A 25,834-nucleotide genomic window follows, 5' to 3' on the forward strand; every position below is an offset into this window, starting at 1 on the left:
ATCATCACCACACTATAATACAAAACTTGATTTATTTAACTTAACTAACACACATCCTCACATATGGGTTCTCACAGTGGCTTACAACAAACTTCAAATTTAAAACATTTAAAACATGAAAATTAAAAACTATAAAAAGAAATGAAAGCCGTCACCAAATCACCTGCATGTGTAAGTTAAAAATCTCACGCATCTTCCTTCATAGCTAATAAAGTATCTTAAATAATGGAAGTTATTAAGTAAGAGCAAACCATGGGTTGTTACTTCTGGGCATCTGAAGGGCTGGACTCGAGTATATGTATCTGTACAACTCTGGCTCCAACAGGCAGCTCTGCCACATGGAAAACTCCACTCAGATCTAGATGAAATAAAGATACCGCTTTGCACCCATGACCTTGCCTTTCACACACTAAACCCAGGTTTCTTTAATGCACCAAGACACACAGGAAAGCAATCTTTGAATAAAGCCTTTTGATATTGCTTTTAAAGGAAAAATACGAAGATAATAACAGTGGATGCCCCACATCTGTATGCGTACAATAACCTTTTGGTCCAGACATTCAGGATCTCTGAGAAATTATTTTAATACGCTCCTTGAATGACAGTGCCAAAACGCAGGGCTTTAAATGCCATATGTATCACGACAGAAAGCAAATGCATAGTAAAAAAGAAATGTTTCCTCAGAACAATGAGCTTACCAGCAAGCAGGAACAACACAATATGGAAGCCATTTGTTTCTCAGTGAGAATTAATTAGCTGTCTGGTGTTATTAAATGCCCTTGCTGGCCTAGTAGGCAGTGAAACCATAAACTATAAAAGTAAACCAGAATAATTATTACACCGCAAATAAAAATATTCATAATGAATACTGTGCAACCATATTAAATATATTCTAGACTGATGGTAATATGAAACCAGGCATTTTGTATAATAGGAAGTAACAGGCCTAAAACAGGAAACAAAACTGAAACAATAATCATCAGGAAAATGAATTGTTTCAACTCCATAGCGCACTTTCAAGTTCAATTCTGCTTCTGCTAGAAAAGACATGGAGGTTTTTCTATGCAGAACCCAACATATGTGAGAATGAAGAGTCAAAACCACCACTGGAGGATTTCTGTTAACACAAGAGATTTCAGTCAGCAGAACATGACTTCCTTTCCTCCTCTCCCCTCCCCCCCTGAAGTCCAAAATGCTCACAGGAAGAGCATAGAGTTAGAGGTCTGCAGTGGGAAGAGGTTATTGGCAAAAACTGCCCATCCTCTTCCATTTGCAGAAATTCTAGTTGACCCAAGCTTATAACCAGAAACGTGCCCAGACAAAATGTACACGTGTAAGCTTGCACATACACGTACGTGTCCCAGTACCATCCTATAACCAAAATGATCCTTCCAGGCAAGTTAAATAAAACAATAGGTCCACTGTTTGCAACTGAACAAAACACAATAAACGTGAGTATTGTTCAGTAAACTGTGGTGCATTTTGAATAGAGCAACAAACCACTATGGGATTTATCAATGACTCTGAAAAAGGAGTCTCTGTGGGACATAGAAACTTGTACTGCTCCTAGCAAAGGCATGACCAAGAAAAAATCAAATGCAAAATTAAAGGATGGGGAAGGCTTGTCTTGGCAGATGTACATGCACAAAGGACCTAGGAGTCTTAGTAGACCATACACTGAATATGAGCACCACAGTCTAAGAAGGATGTTGATAAGCTGGACCTTTTGGAGAGGAGGGCAAAGAAGATGGTGAGGGATCCATAGACCAAATCCTATGAGGAAATGTTGAAGGAGCTGGGTATGTTTAGCCTAGAGAGGAGATGACTGAGAGGTGATAACCATCTTCAAGTATCTGAAGGGCTGTCATATAGAGGATGGTGCAGAGTTGTTTTCTGTTGCCCCAGAAGGTCGGACCAGAACCAATGGGTTTAAATTAAATCAAGAGTTTTTGTCTAAACATTAGGAAGAACGTCCTGGCAGTTAGAGTGATTCCTCAGTGGAACAGGCTTCCTCGGGAGGTTTTTAAATTCAGGCAAGATGGTTATCTGACTGCAAGGCTGATTCTGTGAACTTAGGCAGATCATGAGAGGGAGGGCAGGAAGGGATGAGTCAGTGCTTGGCTCTTGGCTCTCATAGCCCTTTCTTACATGCCCAGGGTAATGCTGATTGCTACTTTGGGGTCAGGAAGGAATTTTTCCTCCATGCCAGATTGGCCAGGGATCCTGGAGGTTTTTTGTCTTTCTCTGGGCATAGAGCAGGGGTCACTGGGGGAGTAGGGGGGAGTAGGGGTCACTGGGGGAGTAGAGGTAGTTTTGAAGTTCCTGCATTGTGCAGGGGGTTGGATTAGATGACCCTTGAGGTCCCTTCTAGCTATAGGTTTCTAAATGTGTGAAACCATGCTTATTAAGTGCCAGGCACCGTGGTACCAATATTTCCCTTTTTCCTTATTAGTGTACTAGAAATAAGTCCTGCAGCTTGAAAGCAAGACCAAAACTCCAAATCCAAGACAGACACAGCTTGCAACTGTAAACCCTATTGAGCTTGGAGGACTAGAAATACAGATGCCTTAAGCAAATCAGAGCAATGTCCCCCATGTTCCTCATTTCAGTATCATCAAACAGTATTTTATTACTAAAGACAATTAACATTGTGATCATTCTTTGTGTGTGTATGTATATTTCAGGCAGGACTTCTGTATTCTGTAGACATGTACAAAGCGATGATCATGTTCTACCAGAAATTATGTTTCAAATCTCTGCATTTCTTTACAAGAAAAAAAAACTCCAAGAAAATCACATTTCCCCTACCCGCAGAGTTGTAATTGTGGAGGGGTCTCGGAGTCGTCCATCTTCGTCTTTGAGATTATAGCCCTCTGGTCTTTTATCTCTTTCACTAACTTTCCATAGTTTTACGGTTTTATCTGGAAGAGAAAGGAAAAGACTTCTGAGAAAGATGTACTGCTATTGGAACAAGGAGGTCTCCATTACTAATTTCTCTGAAATGCCCTCCCTTGGACAGAGCTCAGTGGTGATGAATAAACTGAACTGCTGCCTGAACTCCTTCAGATACTCACTAAAGTCCTGCTGCAGAGTTGGGTCCTGATGCCTAGAGGTTAATGCTACTGGTATGGAAAACCTCCTGTGCATCAGGAGCAACTGAGTCAATAGACCATCTTTTGTTACTCTGTGATCTGTGGGCTATACCCAGGGCCACCTGGATTGCACCAATCTTATTAAAATACCATCTCCCTGCTGAATCCTGGGTGGCCTCATATCTGATGAGTGATGTTGATCCAGGAATAACTAAATTTGTCGCGAAATATTTGGTAATAGTAATTTCTCTAAAGGGACGACAAGATTAAAACCATTGTGACCAGTGTCATGTTTACCATTGTAGTTGCTGTTATATCTGTTGCATCTGTAGAGTGAAATGAGTACTATTGCAGTCCCTGCTGTGTCTGTAGAGTAATTGAACTTCGGTCAAATGATCTTGCTTTTATAAGCATCTTAAGAATCCTAAGTTACTCTTGTTGTTTATTTTAAATTTGTATACTATAGTATTTTAACTTATATTAACTTATATATTTGTGCTTAAGACCTTTGGTCAAAGGAGCCTGAAATAAAAAAAGAAAAGGTATGGAAAACCTTAAATTATTATAATATTATTATATATATTTCAAACTCTTCAGAGATGATGGAAGTCTTAACATGAGAACTTTATTTTTCTTATACACTACAATGCTGCTTCTTTCTTCTCCCTTTTGCCCCTTACAAATCTGTTTCCCACTATTAAAGGACACAGAAGAATTGTCTTTCTCTATATATTTTAGACATATCCAATTATGCACTTGAATGGCTTTTCAGATTTATTTAGAAGTAATGGAAGTCAATATGTTTCCATCCGAATGAAGCAAGGGTACATATATCTCTTGATCACAATTTTAGAGATGAGGCATCTGAACTTATTTCAATCCAGCCACAAAAATAGCTGTAGTGTAAAAGTATGCAAGAGTAAAAGGAATTTATCTCACTCTCCTGCAGAACCACATGCCAATCATACCTGCTATTTGGCAAAAGAAAAACCAACACACATGATTCTTCAGACTACCTAGCATATCTCCAAAAGTTTTAACCAGTTTTTAAATGGTGAACCACCAAACTGTCTACAAAAATCCGTTGATTGTAATCTGGACTCATTGAGCAACCCACATTTTGTATATGTCATTGTATATGTATATGTCAAGCTGAATGAATTTTGCTCTGGTCCAGAATAAAGGAGTAGTTAAGACAAGCAAACCAGCATGCACAATATCCCATAAGAGACATTCAGAGTTACATGAGAGCTAACTGCTTTAGCGAAGCTTTGATTGCGACAGATTACATTGCAAGAGCAAAGGGTGAGAAAGGACGACCCAGAAAGAAGACCAATCATGTCCATAATTTACTCAAAAGTCAGTTTCATCTCCCTCCTCACAGTGACAGGAATAAAAGCTGACGTTTTATCATTGACAGTGAATCCATTCTAAATTCCACAATTGCCAGCTTGCCTGGCAGGTGGATATTTCCATTGGCTTCATCATTTTGCTGTCATCTCATTTATCGTGTGCCATGAAATCCTTTAGGAAAAAGAGCCTCAGGAACATGTGGCTTTTATTCTGAATAATGGTGTTTTCTTTTCCCCCTCCTGGTGGGTATTCTATCAGTAGTTTGTCATTGCTTTCACCAGCCTTTAAAGACAATCTTATTCATCTTCATTCCCCCCCCCCCTTTACATGGATTCCAGTCAACTTTCGTTAATCTTGTTTGCATTAGCTCATTTTGATGTAAGGGTCCTTCCACGTACAATACTTTTTTTGGAATAACATAAGAGCATTTCAGGAGAGGCAATGTGGAGGGGGGATTTGTATCATTTTATGGGTTTTTTCTAGCATATGAGAACACCATCCTGAATAAAAAGATAATATTCCTGCTAATCAAAAAAACTATTTAAAAACTCAATTAACAGAACATTAGACTAGATAATTAATCTTCATTGCATTTCAATGAGTCTTTCCCCTAAATGAGTTTAATAAGTCTCAGAATTTTATTACGATGATCAATAGGGTAAATTCTGTAATACAAAGTAAGTTGACTATGAAAGATAATTAGACCTCTTCTTTTTCCCCTGTAGTAATTAAGTCACATCCATCTTAAGGCCTCATTTATCCTAGTAACATCACCGGATCCTCCTGATATTTATCTGAACATAACATAAAGCATACGCTTAGCACAGCAGAAAACGGAAACAAATTATGATGACGTCTGTCTTCCACCCACCACCTATAATAAGGGAGTGCTATTCCTACCATCATCCCTCTATCAAGTTCAACATGTTTTTAAAACTAGATTAGAAACACTGCATTATATAATTTTAATATGATGTAACTGTAGCAGCATATCAGAATCAATATGAATTTGGAGTATGTGACTTTCTTACATTTGAATTACCAAAGATATGCCTCTTCAGTCATTGTTAATACTACAACAGGTTGGTTTTTTACTTAAAAAGAGTGAGAGCAATTTGGTTGATGGTTTTTGCCTTCTTTTGCTCAGGATCTTGCTTGATCAGCATTTGTTAGGTCTGGAAAGAATTTTTTTCAAGCTAACAGCCCAGAGAGGGCGATGGATCACCTGTCAGTAAGAGGAGACAGTACTGAACTACATGAATCAATGGTCTCACTCTGTATAAAGGCAGCTTTATACGTTCATATACCAAAAAGACAACCCTATTTGCATATTTCTCTTTCATTCCATAATGGAGCATGTAAATTTTGAGTTTGATTCTTAAATTTAAATTTATTATAGGTACCTCTGCTTTTGGTCACCTCTATTTTCTCACTTGATCATCTATGTTAAGGGACTTCCTAGCAAAACTGCAATTCTTAATAGTAACAAGGATACCCTTGCTTACTTTTTGGGTTGTCAGATATCACAGGCTCTTCTGCTGTTACCCAATACCTGTTGATGCCCAGGGCTTTCCTCTGGATGGGTGTAAAACATGGGATCAGATATATAATATAGGTGCTGCCTTAGATAGGGGTATCATCATTAGCTCCAGATTTCCCCCATGGTTTAAACCGCTAAAACGGGATCACCCCACAGCTTCTTATTTGTCCAGCCTCACCTTCCATAAACTTAAGAGAAGCCTTTACAGCTCTCAGATTTCAAACAATGACAACTGCCATGTTAGTGGGCCATTATCAGCACACACCAGTTGCCCAACGAGTATGTATCTGTGGAACCCTGGAATTGGAGGACCTTCCTCTTTTTGTCCTGTCCTGTAAACTTTACTCAGTTCCCAGGGCCAAGCTTCTTGCAGCCATTCTAGCTAGGCTAGCTCTGCATTCAGCAGCAGACAAAATTATTGACCTTTTATACGATGAGCATCATTATGTCACATATATGACGTCACTGTATGCATTGGCAGTCAAGAAGATTCATGCTGAACTCTCAGACTGATTTTGCACACTGCAATCTATATGATGCCCTAGTGCCAACAATTTTAATTTTGTGTTTAATTCTGCTGAGTTATCTTTTATTGTTATATTTATTACTGCCTTGGCAGTTGTGTTTTGTTATACTGTTGTGGCCTTTGGCCTCATATAATAAATGTTACCTTCTACCTCTTCCTTAGTTCAGATGAGGAACTGGGCAAATTTCTCATAGAACTTGTTCAGCAGTCAAACGTACTTTGTTCAACACTCATGATCAGACTGTGAGTCAATCAGGGATATGTTTGGATTGCATCGATCAATTCAACACAGCTGCTGAACAAGTTTGCAGCTGTCTGCTGGTCAGAAGCCTACTTACAGACGACTGGGGATCACTTGGGTCACGTTCTGCCACAGATCAGAACACTAGTCAGTGCTACACAGTGAAGCTGCAAAAAGGACAGGAGAAAAAGTTCATTTCTCTCCTTCCCTCCAGCCTGGGCAGGTAAAAACTCAGTGCTTTTGAGTTCTCACTGCAAAAGGGAAAGAAGAAAGAGCTCATTCATCTTCTTTTCTATGCAGCTGAAGACAACAGAGTGGGGTAGGGAGAAGGGAAGATAAATCAGCTCGGCTTCAGATCACCCCCACCCCCAAATTTGCTGCATTAACAGCAAGTCAGTCTGGGAGCCAGCAAAGATTTCCAGCTGATCAGCTGGGAGTCAGCTCCTGATTACTCCTCTCTAAATTTTGTTGTTGTTGGGGACAGAGCAAAATTCCCCCACAGAAGATCAGAAGTTGAATCCCAGATGATCCCTCATCATCTGGGAATCAGCTATGAACAGCCAAACAGCCTTGCAATTGAATGGCTGTCTGATTACCACTGGTGAATGGAAGTGAGACAAACTAGCAGGTGTTCAAGGACATCTAGTTCAAATGTAATGCCAAAATTGTGGTTCAGAGTTACATGAATAAGCCTTGGGGATTGTTCCTCCACCTTAGCAAACATACTACAATTCAGAGTAATTCTTGCTCAGTGGGGGTATTTGTGCTGATTTAGTCCCACATGAAAGGTGCACAATGGCTTCAGAAAAATAAAGAAAAAAAATTCTTTGCTACAATTGGCCTTAAATCTAGTCCATTTCAACCCCTGATACTCCTTTTTTTTTTTAATTATTTTTATTATTTTCTACAATTCAACTAAAATAAACATATCTCAACAATATATTCAGTTGTAACTGCTTGTAACAAAAAAAGTTCATTGCTATTACTGAGAATATGTTATCTATAATATTCTATGCTATCTACTATATGTGACTTCCCCGCATCTTCTTCAGTCACTAATTCTACTGGTTAACACTTTTGCATTTCAAATTAATTTCTAATCCTTATTTTCTCTCATACAGACTTGCTTTAAGCTATCTATACTACTTCTATAAGCAATTTCAAGTCCTACCTAGTTATAATATTATCATCATTGTCTCTATATAACATTCTATTATTCTAAATTAAAGGGATTAGATCAATACATAAACAAATTTTCCCATTAAAAATTCATCAAAGTAAATCCACCGTGGCTCCCTTACACCCCAAAAATAAGCATCATTTTAGCCATTATCTTGTTTTGGGAGGGGATCTGCCAGTCCTTCTTTATTTCCCAATCCCCACCCCCCGTTTTTCAATATAGTAGCTGCAATTCTGGCCTCTGAAGATGTAAAAGAAGATCCCGGTGATTGTATCCATTGGCTTCTTGTTAAAATTTCCAGCATCTTCTTGGTAAAATCCTTCATCATGTCTCCCTCCATCGCTGGCTGCCAGGAAGTGTTTTCTTGGGATAATAATGCTCCTCCTGTCAGCAGTGACTCAGACAAGTAAATTGTAGAGGTATTGAGTTCTCTCATGTTGCTCTCTCTCCTTGCCAGGTGGTCACTTGCAGCTACCTCTTTAAAATCTTGGGTCTTCATATTGTGGATCTCCTCAATAATTGTGTCCAGTTTTCCATTAATTGATTTAAATAGGATATTCATCACCTCAGCTAGTTGAAATGCTTGATGTGAGAGCGCTTGTTGTTTTTCGAAGACTAAATCTTGTTGCACTGCAAACATGTCCATTTGTTTGAGTAACATCTCTTCCAACCTCTTGTTTGACATATCTGCTTGTATTCTTATATAGAAGCAGGCTTTGTAATTTTCAAGATATCCTCAATTATGCTTCAAAGCAGCACAGATAAAGAAAAGAAAGTAGACAGGAAACTGCAGTATCATAGACCCTGCGTCGTCTCCTCTCGGTGGTTAAGTAGTAGGAACGATTTGATGGTTACACCGGGGAGATTCACTTCAAGTCTTCCAATCTGCCCTGTCTTTTCGATGGTAACAAAGCCCTTCTTATTATCTTCCGGTCTTAAGAGGCGACGTGGCTGGACATTGAATCAAAGAAGCCGGAAGTGGGGGGGGAAGGTTCTCGTCTCCCTCCCTCCCCTCAAAGCATTTAATTGGTAGTTGTAAAGTCATTCAAAAGTCCCTTTTATTGCGTCTACTCACTGATCAAGTTGATAAGGTCTTAGTCAGTTCATTTAATGGCATTTGTTTATTTTAAAAGTCTCGTTACGCTGGGCAGGGAGTCGCCGGTTTTCGTAGGTGTTTTTATCGTCATTCAGGTCTTCTCAATCAAGATAAAGGCAAAAAGTGTCTTTTTACTCACTCTGACTTCCAAAGGTGAGGCTTCTTGTTCTTTTCATAGATTATTTGATGTTAATGTATAGAGGAGGTCAAAGCCTATAATCCAAAGAGTCGTCCGTGGCAATGGTAGCCCCTATGCCGGCGGGGACAACTTCCAACTCAACGGGAGGCTTAAAAAAGCTCTCTCGGAGAATATGGGAGTCCAAACCGCTCTTGAAGGCTGCAGGGGAATTTCCTGCTTCCCGATCCACTATTTAGGACCGAGTTGGAGTGCTTTTTGCACTCCAAATCTAAACGACTCTTGGTGTTTCCTGGGAGCCCCCAGGAAACAATGGCGCTCGGACCAAACGCTCTACAGGAAGTCCTCAACCCCTGATACTCCTGACTTTGTATCTTATTTGAATTTTGCCATGTACAATTTGCTTTACATATCAGGTATAATTTGCTTTACATTGCTTTTTTTGGGCGGAGGGGGAAACCCCTCCAATTTAACCTTGACATTTAAACTTAAATGTATTCTCCCTTCTAAGATCAGATAATGAATATGTTTCTGACATAATAAGTCAGTACTTACGAAGTATGAATAAGTATTATACAGGATTACTGCAAAATCATGTACTATTTTTTAACTGTCAAAAATGCTATGGAATGATATTCTTTGCAGTGAAGCTTCTTCAGCACACTAATCATCACTGACAATAACATCTGTTTTCAACTTAAATGCTTGAATAAAAATAAGAGCAGATTCCAAAAAGCACAGGATTGAGAAAAAGAAAAACAGATACAAAAGGATGTCTTCATTTTGGTTTTGGTTTTTTTCCCATCTGACAGTCTGGACTATTTACAAAAAGAAAAATGGGAATAATCGTTCCTTGGCAAAGTTTAGTTATTCATTTATCTCAGCTTGTGAATGCCCATGTCCTCAGATATTTATATTGTTCACAGCACCACAGGATCTGTTGCTGCCCTCCATATGTAGAGAAACTTTAGAAGCACAGAAATGAGAACACTAAAGGTTGTGAGGAAAATGCTCATTTAAAATCCTCTCAGAGTATTCTTTTCCTACTCACAGAACTGTTGCTGCCTTAAGGAAGTACTCTACATTACAGTCAGTCCAGATACACAGTACAGCAAGCTGTATAGTGACCATATAGCCACCGTGGAGCCAGCAAGAGCCAGAGTAGAGGGCTCTAATCTGGAGAACCGGGTTTGACTCCCCATTCCCCCACATAATCTGGTGAACAGGGTTGATTTCCCCACTCCTCCACATGAAGCCTGCTGGGTGACCTTGGGCCAGTCACAGTTCTCTCAGAACTCTCTCAGCTCCATCTACTTCACAAGGTGCCTGTTGTGGGGAAAGGAAGGGAAGGCGATTGTAAGCCGCTTTGAGACTCCTTAAGGTAGAGAAAAGTGGGGTATAAAAACCTACAACTATGTAGAAGGATGCGTACTGGAATAGCAAGGTCGTGTTGGCGCTTGAAGAAATGTCAGAGCTGTCTTCAGCCTCTTCCTCTCCTAGATCATTCTACCTCTAAAGGCAGAACTATATCCTACAACAGGCCCACTTTAAACGTTCACCCTTCAATGTCCTCCAAATCATGCTATTTTACACTGTGCATTGCTTTGCTCCAAAAATGGTAGGCAGTGATGTGAATCTGAGGGTAAAAAAATGCACAGTGTGAACATGGACTGAAGTTTACCACACATTATAGAGGAAAAGAAGGACAACCCAAAGGAAGGCAACAGTTTTTCTTATGATCATAATTTTTTCTCTGAAATAACCAGTTGCACATAATATGTGCTACCAAGGGACTATCGGCATTTAAAATTTTATTTTGGCTCCTGTCACTGTCATTTTGCACACCTTATCCGTGCACCTTATGTTACCAGGCTCATGCGCTTTCTCTTCATTTGTACAAAAGGTACAGCAATACACTTACCTGTCCTGAAAAGGGATTACAACTGTAAAATTACTTCCAGCCATTATAGCATTCCAGGATATGTGGCTGGAAATCAAAGAATTACCTGTTGTTATCACAACATACCATTTGTGGAGAGAAGGAAGTAGGCTGCATTTTGCTGGGGGAGCCATCGTATTTTATTGATCTTCTCCTCTATCTCTAAGCTCTTCAGGTAATCGAACTCAGGTTCATGGCTCTGGAATGTGCTATAAACATTATATTCTCCCCTGCGATGGGGCTGATTTTTGCTCTGTGGGAGTGGGAAAGAAACAATAAAAGGATTCTTAAAAGAGCCAGTGCAAGCAAATTTTCAATTGATTCTTTTGTTCTCAGAGGACTGTTAAAAGACAGGGAAGTGTCTGATTATGGTGACACATTACAGTTTAGATATCAAAGCAGACACAAGAGATCTTCCCTGCACAATGCATCCTCCTCGTGTGTCAGTTTCTCTGCATGCTGGTGATAGGAAGCAGAAACAGCACCTTTGTTTCGTTTTGTTTCAAGAATGAATGGATGCCTCTCTATTGTTTAGCTCCAAGCAAATTGGCAGGACTAGATAATGCCTCAAATCAAGGGACACATTTTGCTTGTCACTTGCATCGAATTAGCTCTCCATAGACTAATAAAAGGTGAACAGGTTTGGCCTGCAAACTTACCCATGTTTAGCATAAGTGAAATGAACAACCTATGCCTGGGTGGAAAGCCTACTATACAACTCAAAGATGCCTTAGTCCTGGAAGGTGGTGAACATAGCAATGAAGCATTTCTGAATAGCAGTACCAAGGATAGGGGACAGTTCGGTGTAGTGGTTAGTGTTGGGACTAGGGAGATCCAGGTTCAAGTCTCCAGTCAGCCATGAAACAAATTGAGTTACCTTGAACCAACCACTCTCTGCTGACCTAACCTAACTCACAGGGTTGTTGTGAAAATGGAGAAGATGGATAAACATGTGTGTCATTCTGAGCTCCTTGAAGGAAGAGCATGATAAAAATGTGATGATAGATGAGTAAGGGCCAGTTCACACATGCAAGTGGACTTCTTATATTCTCCATATAATTCTTCAATGTAGACGATTTCATAGCTATATATACCTCAGTATGAACTCGGCTGCACACAGTTACTGTCTGTAGTGTTTAGCAACTACTTCCATAATTAGGGGAACACTTTTTCTAGCTTTGAGATGTATTAGGCATGGCATGATTCATACTAAGATTTCTCCATGACACATAGATGAATACTGACCCATAAGACACATGCATTCAATGTTACTACTTGTTACTGCTTGAACATCCAGCATTTCTTGTTCCATATATGTTAACAGTGTTTGTTGTAAGATTTTGAGCATCATGTTACTTGTGTGAGAAATTAGTGTGATGGTCCAATAGTTGCTGCAGTCTTTGACGTCTCCTTTTTGGAAACTGGAATCTAAATTGACTGTTTCCAGTCTATACACCATTGTTTTGTTTTCTATATTTGTTGGCATATTCTTGTTAAGACTTTGATGGGCTCAGTTTCTGTGGCTTGGAATAGCTCTATTGATATCCCATCTGCTCCTGGTGATTTGTTTCTCCCAATTGGTCTCACTGCAGCTTTTGCTTCACTTTCTAAAACAGGAGATCTCAGTAACTATTGACCAGTCTCAAATGTTCCATTCTTGAGCAAGGTGACTGAATGGATGGTGGCTGGACATCTTCAAACTTTCCTAGATGAGTCAAATTGTTTAAATCCTTTCTAGTCTGGCTTTAGGCTTGGTTAAGAAATTGAAACAGCCTTGCCTGCCTTGGCAGATTATCTGTCCTGGGAGATGGACAGAGGGAGTATAACTCTGTTTATTCTCCAGGGCCTCACAGAAGCTGTCGATATCAGTGATCATGGTATCCTTCTGGACCATCTTTACAGGCCAGGATTGGGAGGCACCATCTTGTGGTGGTTGCAGTCCTACCTGGAGGGTAAGTTTCAGACGGTGATGCTAGGGACTGCTACTCAGCCTTTGGGGTCCTGCAAGGTTCCATCTTGTTCCCTATGCTCTTTAATATCTACATGAAACCGCTGGGTGAGGTCATCCAGAGGTCTGGTCTAGATTGTCACCAACATGTGGATGACACTCAGCCTATCTCATGTTTCCAGGTGATCCCAGGGAAGCTGTAGAACCCCTGAACCAGTGCCTGGAAGCAGTTTTAGAATGGATGCAGGCTAATAAATCCCAACAAGACAAAAGTGCTCTGGTGAGCAGAAGGTCTGACTCAGGATTTAAAGAGTCACCCATTCTGGATGTGGTTGCACTCCACTTGAAGGTGCTCTTGGACTCAGTCCTACTGCTGAATAACCAGGTAGTAGCTGTGGTTAGGAGTGACTTTTACCACCTTTGACTAATTAGCCAACAGCAGCTTTTCTTGGACAGAAAAGATCTGGCCACTGTGCCGTATGCCTTGGTCACATCTAGATTAGATGACTGCAATGTGCTCTACCAGGGCTGCCCTTGGAAAGTGTTCAGAAACTTCAATTGGTGCGGAATGCTGATGTTAGGATGTTGACTGGAGTGGGTTGTAGGGACCATGTAATTCCAGACTTGGCTCATTTACTCTGGCTCCCAGTCAGTTTCCAGGCACAATTCAAAGTGCTGGTGTTGACCTTTAAAGGCCTTGGGACCAACATGCCTGAAGGATTGCCTACTACTGTATGAACCTATCCAACCACTACAGTCATCTTTCAGGGCCCTACTTTGGATGCCCCTGCCTTCTGAGATTAGGTGGGTGGCAACCCGGGGGAGAGCCTTCTTGGTTGGGGCATCAAAACTCTGACACTCTCTCCCCAGGGAGACTTATCTGCCCCCTTCTGTTGATACCTTCCACCAGCAGGTGAAGACTGTTTTGTTTTGTTTGGCTTTCCCTCAGTGATCCCTCCATCCTGCCCAATGTTTTATTTGTTGTCCCTGTGTTTTTTTATATATTTTAACTCTGGTTTTAATTGTTTTAATGATGTGTTTTGTGTGTTTTAATGGTTTTTAAGATGTGTTTTTATTACATATGTTTTAATTTGTTAGCCACCTTGGTATACATTTTGGTAAACAATAAATCATTAAAGTTCTGTTGATTTCAATGGGAGAAGTCAAGCACACTGCAAACATTCTAACTGAAATTGATGAGATTTAAAAATGCTTAACTCTTCTTGGATCATCCCTGCAATACATACATATATACATATATATATTTTATTAGAGGGCTATAAAGGGGGATTGGATCTCTGATTCAGTACAATTAGTCTTGTGTGTCTCAGAATCTGGTTATGCAATATCATAAATAGATACTTTTAGTATAATATCTGGTGAGTTTAACAATAACATCTGTAGGGAGTAACTAGACCTCAGTCTTATTTGGTTTATCACTGAATTCTGGGGCCAGTATAATAATTCTCCAAATCCAAGACTCATGCATATACATGACACAACAATAATTAGCTACAACATAGAACTCTTTAAACTCTTCTTGAGTTAAAAATAGCAAAAACAAAACAAAACAAAACAAAAACCACCCTTTGTGCTCCACTGGTATTTTTTCCATAGCAATGAATTATTGAACATAAACCATTAAATGATTTAGTTAAGTACTAAAGAGACAGTTCACCAGTGTGGTTGAGAGCGGCGGGCTCTAATCTGGAGAACCGGGTTTGATTCCCCACTCCTCCACATGAAGCCTGCTGGGTGACCTTGGGCCAGTCACAGATCTCTTAGAGCTCTCTCAGCCCCACCTACCTCACAAGATGCCTGTTTTGAGGGGGAGGGAAGGTGATTGTAAGCCGCGTTGAGACTCCTGAAGGTAAAGAAAAGCAAGCTCTTCTTCGTCTTCTTCTTCATATAGCTTGGTTGTGTAGGCTATTTATACAATTGGGCACAGGAGCAAACTTCAGGCTTCTGTGCCCTTCCTCACTGTACCTAAAACATTCATGAGGTTCTGATCCACAGCCTATGCACATAGATGTCTCTACCAACAGTACTACCTTTCCCTTTCCTATCAGGGATTAATTATATGGCAGCACCTGCAATACACAGGCCCTAATTCATATTAAAAGCTTATATGTGATGGGAGAGGCCATGTAAACTATGCATCCAAGGGAGCAAGGCAGTCCTTAGTGCTCTGACCGCCAATATGACATAGGTTGGGGGGGGGGGTTGCTCCAGTTATCTGCAAGCCTAACAAAGAGGTAAGGATGTCAGCAGTTGTACAACCAAAGGCAAGACTGTTCCCTCATTATGGTGTTGTTATATGTAAATGCTTTGCATAGATTCTTTTTTTTAAACCACGTACTAGCATAAGTTGTGGGGCTCAGAGCCCCACAACTAATGAAACCATGAAACACAACTAATGAAACCATGAAACACAATGAAACTATGGTCAAAGGACACACACGTTCGGCTCACAAAACTGCAACATGTAAACCAGGGCAAAGTTGAGCCAGACAAAAAATCCCTACTAATGGTAAAAAAAAAAAAAAAAAAAGCCAAACCAAACAAACAAACCATGATGTGGCTGAGCAAATAAGTCAGTTGGGTCTCTTTGAATTTATGATGCTTCAGCAGTATTCGGTTTACATTAGATTCTCAGCCTACAATGACTGTTACAGGAAGCAAAAGGATGCAGAAAAGACTACGCTTGCAGGGTGCCTTATGAGACAGAAAATGCCCTATTGATGTTAATGGCCTTTTTTGCAATTTTTAGTTTCCTAGAAGAGAAGCAGGGCGAAGAATGACATGCAGAGATTAGGAAGCAGCAGGAAGCTTCTTTTAAAAGGATAAAAATGGGCATTTTTGCATTCACCAGCACTTACCTCCTGCTCACGCTGAAATATTACAACGCGACCCCCCTTGTCCCCTGTCGCTAGTAATTCTCCTGTGTGGTTGAATTCTACCGTAGAGATAATGTCAGCTGAAAAGAAAAAGACAAAGGCAATTTAAGTTAACTGCAGACTGGTGTTGCACAGGCATCTAAGGGACTCATTGCCTATATGGTTACAGGAATAGCTACTGTCAGGGCTTTGCCTCCCCAGTGAAATTTCTAAGAAGCACTTACATCTTCGATTGTACTCGAATACTATTAAGGGAATTCAGAGACATTATTAGCAAGGCACTGGGCAAGGTTGAAAACTCCTTACACGATAGTTGGATCATGTGATTCCCCTTTCGTTACTGGCAAGAGCATCTGGAGGGTTAATGTCGGCCAAGAGTATAATAGGAAGGTGTTAGTAAGAAGTCCACGACCCTTCACAGAGAGCACACTTTACTAGTGCTAGCCGACACCAGGGGTTCAATATTCACGGGAAGGAGTCATCTTGGGACAGTCCAAATATGTTTGCTGTGAAAAGATGGCCTATTCTTCACTTTTGTAAAATAAAATCTTGGGAGGTACATGCTCTAGTGCTGGAAAGAGAGCGTGGGTAGCACTGAAATAATACCGCGTTAAAAAAGAAGAAGGAAGAATCACGGAGTGGTAGGACATTGTAGCAAATAAAAAGAGGGAGCCTGCAGCATCCTTGCGGAAGTTGGCGCTGTTTCCAAAGCTATTTGTGGAAATGGAATGTTCAGCCTAGCAAGGCCATTTCCAGTAAATACCTGGGCTTTTCCGAAAAAGTCTCGCCTCAGACTTTGTGAACCAGGGAATTAGATGGAATGCTGTGCTAGTTCTCACTGCCCCTCATTTAAATCACCAGGAAGCCTCTTCCCGTAAATACAGGCTTAGCCCATATTAACCTCCTCTACTGCCATGGCCTTCCACCAGCCCTTGCCTTCACCCTAATTCTCTTTCGAAAATCATGCTGACTGCTAAAGTTGCCGCACGTAACCTGCAGAGTATACATGGCCAAGCAACCTTTCAGTAAAACATATGTTAATACGGACAATACTTATGGATTGAAATACAATGTTCATTTCAAAAGTTAACAAAGACAATTTCCCAACAAAGTTCACAGTTTGTTGCCTTCCATACTCATGCACTATCCATTAATTTTACCATGCTCACTATGTATTCCATTCTTCTACGATCCCAATAATTTTGGAATTTTATATATTGTCCAATATGCAGCAATGCAACCAGAATTCTTGTGACTGTGATCAGTTTTAGTACCATCTGTTGTCTAGACAGATTCTTTATACAGAAAAATGGGAATACTGCATCAGCGTTAAAATTACATCTTCAATTTCAGCTGCCAACCTTAACCAAAAAAAAAAAAAAAAACACAAAACTTATTTGGGACATGACCAATTGTGTATTTTTGTGCTTTTAATTATTTTTATGAGCTATAAACCATTTTAATCGGTATTTTTTCCTGGAGAAATGGTATAACAATGCTGACTACTACTAAATACAATAAAAGCCAGCATTTCCTGCATTACATCTTCCATTTGTATTGCATACATTCTTAAGGTGGGATATAAATACTGTATTTAAATAAAGAATGTTACTGATAGTGGTAGATTTTATCATATCAAATATTTAGAGTTATCCCAGTAGCAAAGAAGTCTTGAGATAGCATTTCCTACTTTTTAGTGAGCTGACATCCTGCACTGTGTAGATATGTCTTATATATTACAGAGCTCCCCCTTATTTAGTTTTCATTGCATGATGCAAGTTGCGTTAAAGATGTCCATATTGCCCCACATTAGTATTGCCAACCTCCAGGTACTTTGACTGTAATGTATGTATACAAAAACACATATGCTGGCAAGGTATAGTTAATTCATCTATGTATTTACAAACGAAAGAATAAAGTACATTTCTTCATATACTTAGAACCATTTCTTACGGATATTCTTTCTGTTTACATAAGTCAGCCATGTAATTTTACATACAATACAGTTTAGATCACAGCTCAATATTCAATATAGCAATTCTGTTAAAGTCTCTTTTGAGAAAATTCCATTGGGCCACGTAAAATTACATAGCTGACTTACGTAAACAGAAAGAATATTCGTAAGAAATGGTTCTAAGTATATGAAGAAATGTACTTGATTCTTTTGTTTGTAAATACATAGATGAATTAACTATACCTTGCCAGCATATGTGTTTTTGTATACATACATTACAGTCGAATTGCCACAAGCTGTTTTTCTTTGGATAACTTCTCTAGCAGCTTAATTTTGTTTTGTTGATAACCTCCAGGTACTAGCTGAAGATCTCCTGCTATTACAACTGATCTCCAACTGATAGAGATCAGTTCACCTGGAGAAAATGGCCGCTTTGGCAATTGGACTCTATGGCATTGAAGTCCCTTCCCTCCCCAAATCCCACCCTTCTCGGGCTCCGCCCCCAAAACCTCCCGCTGGTGGCGAAGAGGTACCTGGCAACCCTACCCCACATGTTTAGAGCTACTTCATAACAGTATATTTAAATATAAGATTTGAAAATTGGAACTATCCAACCACACAATCACATCTGATTCTGTACATCATTACTTGTCCCTTATTACACCATTCCACTGAGAAATGCTCAATTCCCACTTGCAAATTTTTTAAATGCTTCATTATTTAAAGTACAATAAAACACTGCAGTAAAGCATGTTTAGGAAATACTGTAGAAAATCTTCTCTAGTATCTGAGGAGCATGCCTATTATATTGGGTGCGGTGGAACACAGGCAGGATGGTGCTGCTGAAGTCGTCTTGTTTGTGACTTCCTAGAGGTACCTGGTTGGCCACTGTGTGAACAGACTGCTGGACTTGATGGGCCTTGGTCTGATCCAGCAGGGCCTTTCTTATGTTCTTATAAAATATAGGGAAAACCTGGGAGGTCCACACTATGATGCTGTGGGGAAGCAGGAAAAAAATCCTGGTACCACCAATCTGTATTTGGAAGCTGTAAGTGACCCAGGTTTCTAAAGATTTTTTTAAAAATGAAAGATTTACATGTTTTTAGCTTCTGACATTTATTTCCATTGTGCGAGAGGCTTCGTTTAATGGTACTATAATTTGTCTTCATTCAGTGATTAACATGCGCTTCCTAGATTTCCTTCAAAATACAGATGAAATCATACATATATATATATATAATGTATTTTTCCTTTTTCTTGTAAACCGCAAAACATATTTCAAAAATAGATTAGCATTATAGTGCCAAGTCTGCAACTCTATTTTGTCCTTCTTCCAAAATATGCTCTTTTGCTACAGTACCTGAAAGCTTCATAAAATTTAATAATATTCAATTATTCTAAAAGAAAATACAGTGAAGTATTTCCATTGGCTAAAAACCCCTGATCCTTATATAAGAATAGTTAACAATTTACAAAAGCTATGCTTCAAAAAGGTTAGAGTGAGAAGTGTTTACACTGCATCAAGGTAGGCAGGTAACCTGCTGATGAGTGAATTTATCAGGGCTATTCTTAGAAAAAAATGTCAGAGGTTAATTCCATAGCAATTACTCTCCTCCCTGTCTTCAGCAATTGCATTTGAGTGCAGCTTTCATTGAATGCAAAGGATTGCTAGGGAGGAAAAATATGGCTTCCAACACAGCAGAATTGCTGGCTAAAGACTTATTTTTGAAAATGAAAGATTTACATGCTTTTCGCTTCTAGCATTCATTTCCATTGTGCGAGAGACTTGAGTTTAATGGTACTGTAATTTGTCTTCATTCTCTGATTAACATGCGCTTTCTAGATTTCCTTACGAGCTTTCACTACTGCTGTTACAAAGTACATAAGAATTCATGACTATGGGCACTTATGCATAACAGAAAGACTTAAAGTCGAATGCATGCTGAAGCATTGTCCTGAACATATCCTAATTTTGAACTCAGCAACAGGGGTGCCATTTGGGATGACAGCAAACACAGGAAAGTGTAATTCCCTTCCAACCCCCATTGTATTAGATGTCCTTGCCCGAAGACCAACGTATGGCAAGGAGGCAATAATGAATCGTCACCTATGCCATCTTTGCCCTTTATTTTCCCTCTCTCACTCTGTGGCAGGGCTGTGGCCTGCCAAGGCCCATTTCCCAGCTAGCTGTGCCCGGTATTGTATTGCACAGCGGAATTCAGAAAAGAAGGGGTATAAACAGGCAGAGTGCCTGGATGAGACAGGCAGGTGCCTCTTTGCTCATTTTGTTCTCAGAGTATAGACTGGATAAAATCCTTGCACCACCACCCGCTGACAGGTCTGGATCTGAGCAGGGACGCTTTAGCACACACACACACACACACACACACACACACTCCACTGCATTTTCGCCTCCGTCAGGAGTCTCCAGAGAGCTGAAGGAATATTGTAAGGCCTTTCTTAACTTTTGATGTATTTTGTAGCCATCAGCTTGCCTGTAACACCTAAGTAAATAAATAACATCTTAAGCATGCATGCTAAGTCTCTGCCTGGGCACCCTCTTCAAACCTGACAGCAGGCTGGTCCACCCAACCTCCACATTTCAGATAATCTGTGCTCATGCAGCAGCAGCAGCAGAAGAAGAAGAAGAGGAAGGAGAGTTGGTTTTTATACTCCGATTTTCTCTACCTTTTTAAGGAGACTCAAAGGGGCTTACAGTCGCCTTCCCTTCCTCTCCCCACAACAGACACCTTGTGGGATAGGTGAGGCTGAGAGAGTTCGGAGAGAGCTGTGACTAGCCCAAGGTCACCCAGCAGGTTTCATGTGGAGGAGTAGGAAAACCAACCCGATACACCAGATTAGAGTCCGCCGCTCATGTGGAGGAGTGGGGAATCAAACCCGGTTCTCCAGATCAGAGTCCACCACTCTTAACTATTATACTCCCAGGAGTGAAATGTTTAAACGTTTTACAAGTTCAAGCACTTAACTATTACACCACACTGGCTCTCAATAGCCAATGAATGAGGTATCTTAAACAGAAAATTAGTAGACAGTTACAACTAATCGAATTTAATGAATGGGGCTTTTTAAGACATACAGAATTGCTAAAATAAGCATACCACTTGATAACATTTCATCAGGCCACAAGAATTTGATTTAAGTGAATCTCCAGCTTGATACTCATGTTTCATTCTATTTGTTGAATATCCATTTTGTCCGTGGGTTCACTGTGATCAGATGGGTGTTTTCATAGCGCCGGGAAAAGCTGACATTGCTTTATAGGGTAATTTCCAATTTACATAATCTTAGCATGCTGTTTGCAAACCACTGAAGAGGAGAAACATCTCACATACATAGTTACATTGCACTGAAGAGACAAAATAAATTACATGTATGTTTAATGAGGCACAATTCAAAGGCACAAAACCTTGTGCTTAAAAGAACTGTGAATGTTTAGCATGTGTTGATAACAATACAATACAAGCACAGAAAGAGGAGGGGAAACAGTTTGAGGTTGTAGCAAGACAGCAATAGATGGCTGAAGGCCTCTCATGCCCTTCCAAACCGCCCATCTCCAGAGTTTCTCTGGCCTAGTGGGAACTGCTATTTGGGGGCAAGTCACAGCTGTCATGGCAACCCCATAGGATTTTCACGGCAAGAGACGTTCAGAGGTGGTTTGCCATTGCCTGACTCCATGCCACAACCCTGGTATTCCTTGGAAGTCTCCCATCCAAATACTAGCCAAGGCTGACCCTGCTTAGGTTCTGAGATCTGAGGAGATAAGGCTAGCCTGGGGCTATCCAGAAAGACTCATAGGCAGTAGTGAAACGTCTCAAAACAACAGACAATTTGTTTGTGACATGAATAACCAGAAGAGAGGACCACACCAGTGAGCAAAACAAGGCAAAAAAGCAACTGGTGCAGTGGAAAAAATATTTTATTAGACCTGATGACCCCTACACATTTTCTCTATGTTTCATCAGGGGGATCTGCTTCATCAAGCAGATCTGTAGAGTAATGTTGCCAGAAAATTCCCATGTAGCTAAGCTTAGCTAAGTTACTATACAGATCCTCTTGATGAAGTACAGACAAAACACGTAGGGACCATCAAGTATAATAAAATATTTTCCCCCACTGCACCAAACACTCTTTTTTTTTTTTTTTTTTGCCTTTTCTGGTTCTGTGACATGTATGAGCCTGAAAGGTTCCGGTCACACACAAATCCTCCTTCCTCCTTTTGCACATAAAGCCAAGATTGAAAACTTCCTGGTCTAGGAGGTCTTTGATCAAACCACTCTTTCAGTGATGTCCATATTTGGATGCTTCGACAAATTGGGTTTGTTTCTTGTTCACAGACTAGGATTACAAACTACTTAGTCTTCAATCTCAACTCTACACATGAGGAGAGAAGGGAGGGGAGGATGAAATGTGCCAGCCTGAAAATTTCAGACTCATTCAAAATCACAAAATGTTATCCGTTTGCCATGTTGTGTCAGCGGTTCTGCGTCTCTCATAACATCTAGCTCTAACCCTAGAATTCTGAGAAACCAAAGAAGAGAAACCCTAACCCTATCTTCCCCTATCTGGGATACCTTAGGTGATTGGCTTCTCACATGATTACATGCTACTGTGGTGGGCTGCCACTTGGTAAAGGGTTATCTGCCCTCAACCCCAGTATGGCCTCCAATTAACCTAGGTTACTGTCATTTTCTATTACAGGGATCACTTCATGGCATCTTTTGGGATCCACTCTCCACCTATTCATTATGCAAGGAGCCTACTTCCCACTTCCCTCTCCAGATCTGCTGGGCCGTGAAATTCCAGATGACACCAGGCAGGTGAATAATGAGTTCTATGCTGCACCTATTAATATTTGCACAATTTCCCCATTACTTTCCCGTCCCTTCAGCACTAGGCATATTTGCCAAGCTATAAATGCTTTCTGAAGTTTGCCTTAACTAATTCATAGCATTTGCTCTGCAGTAAGTATATGTAGGAATATCACTTTAAGCAGAGCTATGACAACACCGGATGTGCCCTTGAAGACTGTCGTAAGACTTGCCATGACTGTTCTGCCCAGGGTTTTGTTGGCATCAGACTCGACCCCTTTGTTGCGCAATCAGTCCAACTGTCCTGTGAAACTCAAGGAAGCCCTTGTCTGAGTCATGTTCTGGAGGGAAAAGATGCAGGAGCAGGCCTCTGCATAGCAACTCTCAATTCCTTGGTGGTCTCCCGTCCAAATACTAACCAGGGCTGACCCTGCTTAGCGTCTGAGATCTCACAAGGTCGGGCTAGCTTGGGCTACCCAGGTCAGGGTTTAAAACCTACATTTCATTAAAAGCTCCGGTGAATAAAATATTCTTACGGAACTCTTAAAGGTTTCACATGAGCACATGAAAGCTGCCTCATGCTGAGTCAAGCCTGTGATCTATCAAAGCCAGTATCGTTTGCTCTGACTGGTGGCAGCACCACAGGGCTCAGACAGAAGCCTTTCACATCATCTACTACCTGATTCCTTTAACTGGAGTTGCTGGGGACTGAACTTGGCACTTCTGCAAGCAAAGCAGATGCTCAACCACGGAAGCACAGCACCTCCCTGCCATCCTTTCCAAGCATGCCACCTTCTCACCCCCTCAGGGACCATGTTCCATAAAGTAGGAGCAACCACAACGAAAGCACAGGCCTTGTCAATGCCAGGTAGGGCACCTTGGTGAGGGAACACCCAGAACTCGGCAAGCTGAAGACACTAGTTGGATCACAGGGACAAACAGTAAGTGATGGTCCTTTAGATATGGTCGTGAAGTGCTTTAAAGGTCATAGCAAGTGCCTCCCCAAAACTTGTGCAATTTAGCTGGGGCTGGCGGGGGCCACCACACACAACGCATCTGATCAACTTGCTGCTGCACAACTTTTGCAACCTGGCCCAACTTTTCTGAGGGAGAGGCTGCCAGGAGGAAGGAAGGAGTGAAAGCTGAGAGCAGTGTGGTAGAGTGGTTACAGTGCCAGACTAGGATCTGGGAAATCCAAGTTCAAATCCCCACACTCCCATGGAAGCTTGCTGGATGACCTTGGCCCAGACACTCTTTCTCAGCCTCATCTACCTCACAGGGTTGTTGTGAAGATAAAATAGAGAATAGGAAAATGATCTACGCAGCTCTGGGTACAAATGTACATAAATAATAAATAAAGCTGAAGCCTTTCCAGTGTCGACTCATGGAGACTGTAAGCAACCCTGGGCGGGAGCATCACCACCAACCATGGCCGAGGAAGGCATTGCTGCTGGAGGTGCAATGGATGTTAACACTGCCCTTCAAGAAGTGCTTAAGGCCACACTTATCCATGATGGTTTAGCCCGTGGAGTTCGTGTGAAGCTGCCAAAGCCTTAGGCAAATGCCAAGCCCACCTTTGTGTTCCTGCATCCAACTGTGATGAGCCCATGTATGTCAAGCTTGTTGAAGCACTTTGTGCTGAACACCAAATTAATCTGATAAAGGTTGATGACAACAAGAAACTGGGTGAGTGGGTAGGTGTCTGCAAGATCGACAGAGAGAAAAAACCCTGCAAAGTTGTGGGCTGCAGTTGTGTGTTGTAAAAGACGATGGCAAAGGATATCATGCCATCGAGGAGTACTTCAAAAGCAAGAAATGAACAAATAAAATATTATGAGCCTGGGGGAAAAAATAAAGCTGAAGATTGGGGGGCAGAAAGGTTGTTTGGTGAGTGGAGGAAGCAGGGAAAGAGGAGAGGATATGAGGGTTGCTTGGTGGAGAGAAAGAGGAAATAGTGTGAGGAGGGAGATACAGGGGAAATTAAAGTGACCCCAGCAAGTCCTTACGGATTCGCTGCTTGTTGATTCCTAAAGCATAATGTGGTGGTCTGGGTGCCTTTTCTATGTGCCCAAATATGAAAACCCAAGTCAGTAGCTCCTGCTGTCAGACGCAAGTGGCAGCAAAGGAAGTATTTTCTCCTATGTGTGACTCAATTCATATGATCTTGGATCTAGTTCATTGTTGTTGTTGTTTTTATTTAGGATACTTTTAACCTGTTTTTCTCTATTCAGTTGCGGACTCAACAACAGGATTATTATACTGTCAAAAGAAAATATTTAAACCCAAGTGAACATCAATAAAACAATCCGCAGAGAGGTGAGGGGCAGAGCAGGAGGTAGCAGCTCTGCCCTTGATGGCAACAGTCTCACTCCCCAGGCAGGCACTCACAGCTCTCCTGCATGCTTCCAGGGGCAGGAAGCTTTAGGAAGCTTATGACTATTCATACAAGACGCATGTTTAACAGACTCTGTAAAGACCCCGCACAGTAAAAGAACACCTCTCTGAACCCATAGGTAACACATAGGGAAAGGACGTACTAGATGGAAACAGGTCAACCCCTTGCATTTCAGTGCATGGCAGGCTTCTGTGTCATCGGGGTTATATGCAGCTGATCTGCAAAGTTTTAACTATCTGCTCCTAAATCTGCTCCAAGAGACCAAGCAAAGGACCACATTCCAGCGTAATTTACACCAGCATAAAACTTTCACTGGAATTAACTGTAAAAGGTGAAGGTAGTTCCCTGTGCAAGCACTGGGTCATTCCTGACCCATGGGGTGACGTCACATCCCGATGTTTACTAGGCAGACTTTGTTTATGGGGTGGTTGGCCAGTGCCTTCCCCAGCAAGCTGGGTCCTCATTTTACCGACCTCGGAAGGCTGGAAGGCTGAGTCAACCTTGAGCCCGCTACCTGAAACCAACTTTCGTCAGGATCGAACTCAGATCGTGAGCAGAACTTTTGACTGCAGTACTGCAGCTTATCACTCTGCGCCACGTGCATGAAATACACACATTCAGTTCAGTATTTATAAAAAAATAATCCTGGTGGTCAAATGGGCTGATCTTTTCCCCAGGCAAATATTAGATAACTGAAGCACATGGGAT

At 41.0% G+C, this 25,834-nt stretch overlaps 1 protein-coding gene and 1 pseudogene across 3 annotated transcripts in view; one reads left to right on the plus strand and one right to left on the minus strand.

The window, feature by feature from the left end:
* The window catches only part of PPP2R2B (protein phosphatase 2 regulatory subunit Bbeta), a 289,890-nt gene that overhangs the window by 74,899 nt on the left and 189,157 nt on the right, over positions 1 to 25,834 (minus strand). For all 3 annotated transcript variants that reach the window (XM_056858192.1, XM_056858199.1, XM_056858206.1), the window contains exons 2-4: positions 15,931 to 16,028; positions 11,191 to 11,356; positions 2,809 to 2,921 (exon numbers count right to left, since the gene is read on the minus strand). In XM_056858192.1, coding sequence (XP_056714170.1) covers positions 2,809 to 2,921; positions 11,191 to 11,356; positions 15,931 to 16,028 — 377 coding nt within the window. The remainder of the gene's footprint in view (positions 1 to 2,808; positions 2,922 to 11,190; positions 11,357 to 15,930; positions 16,029 to 25,834) is intronic.
* LOC130485097 (40S ribosomal protein S12-like) lies at positions 24,119 to 24,550 on the plus strand (annotated as a pseudogene).

The sequence above is a fragment of the Euleptes europaea genome, chromosome 1, assembly GCF_029931775.1.
Source record: "Euleptes europaea isolate rEulEur1 chromosome 1, rEulEur1.hap1, whole genome shotgun sequence".
NCBI lineage: Eukaryota > Metazoa > Chordata > Lepidosauria > Squamata > Sphaerodactylidae > Euleptes > Euleptes europaea.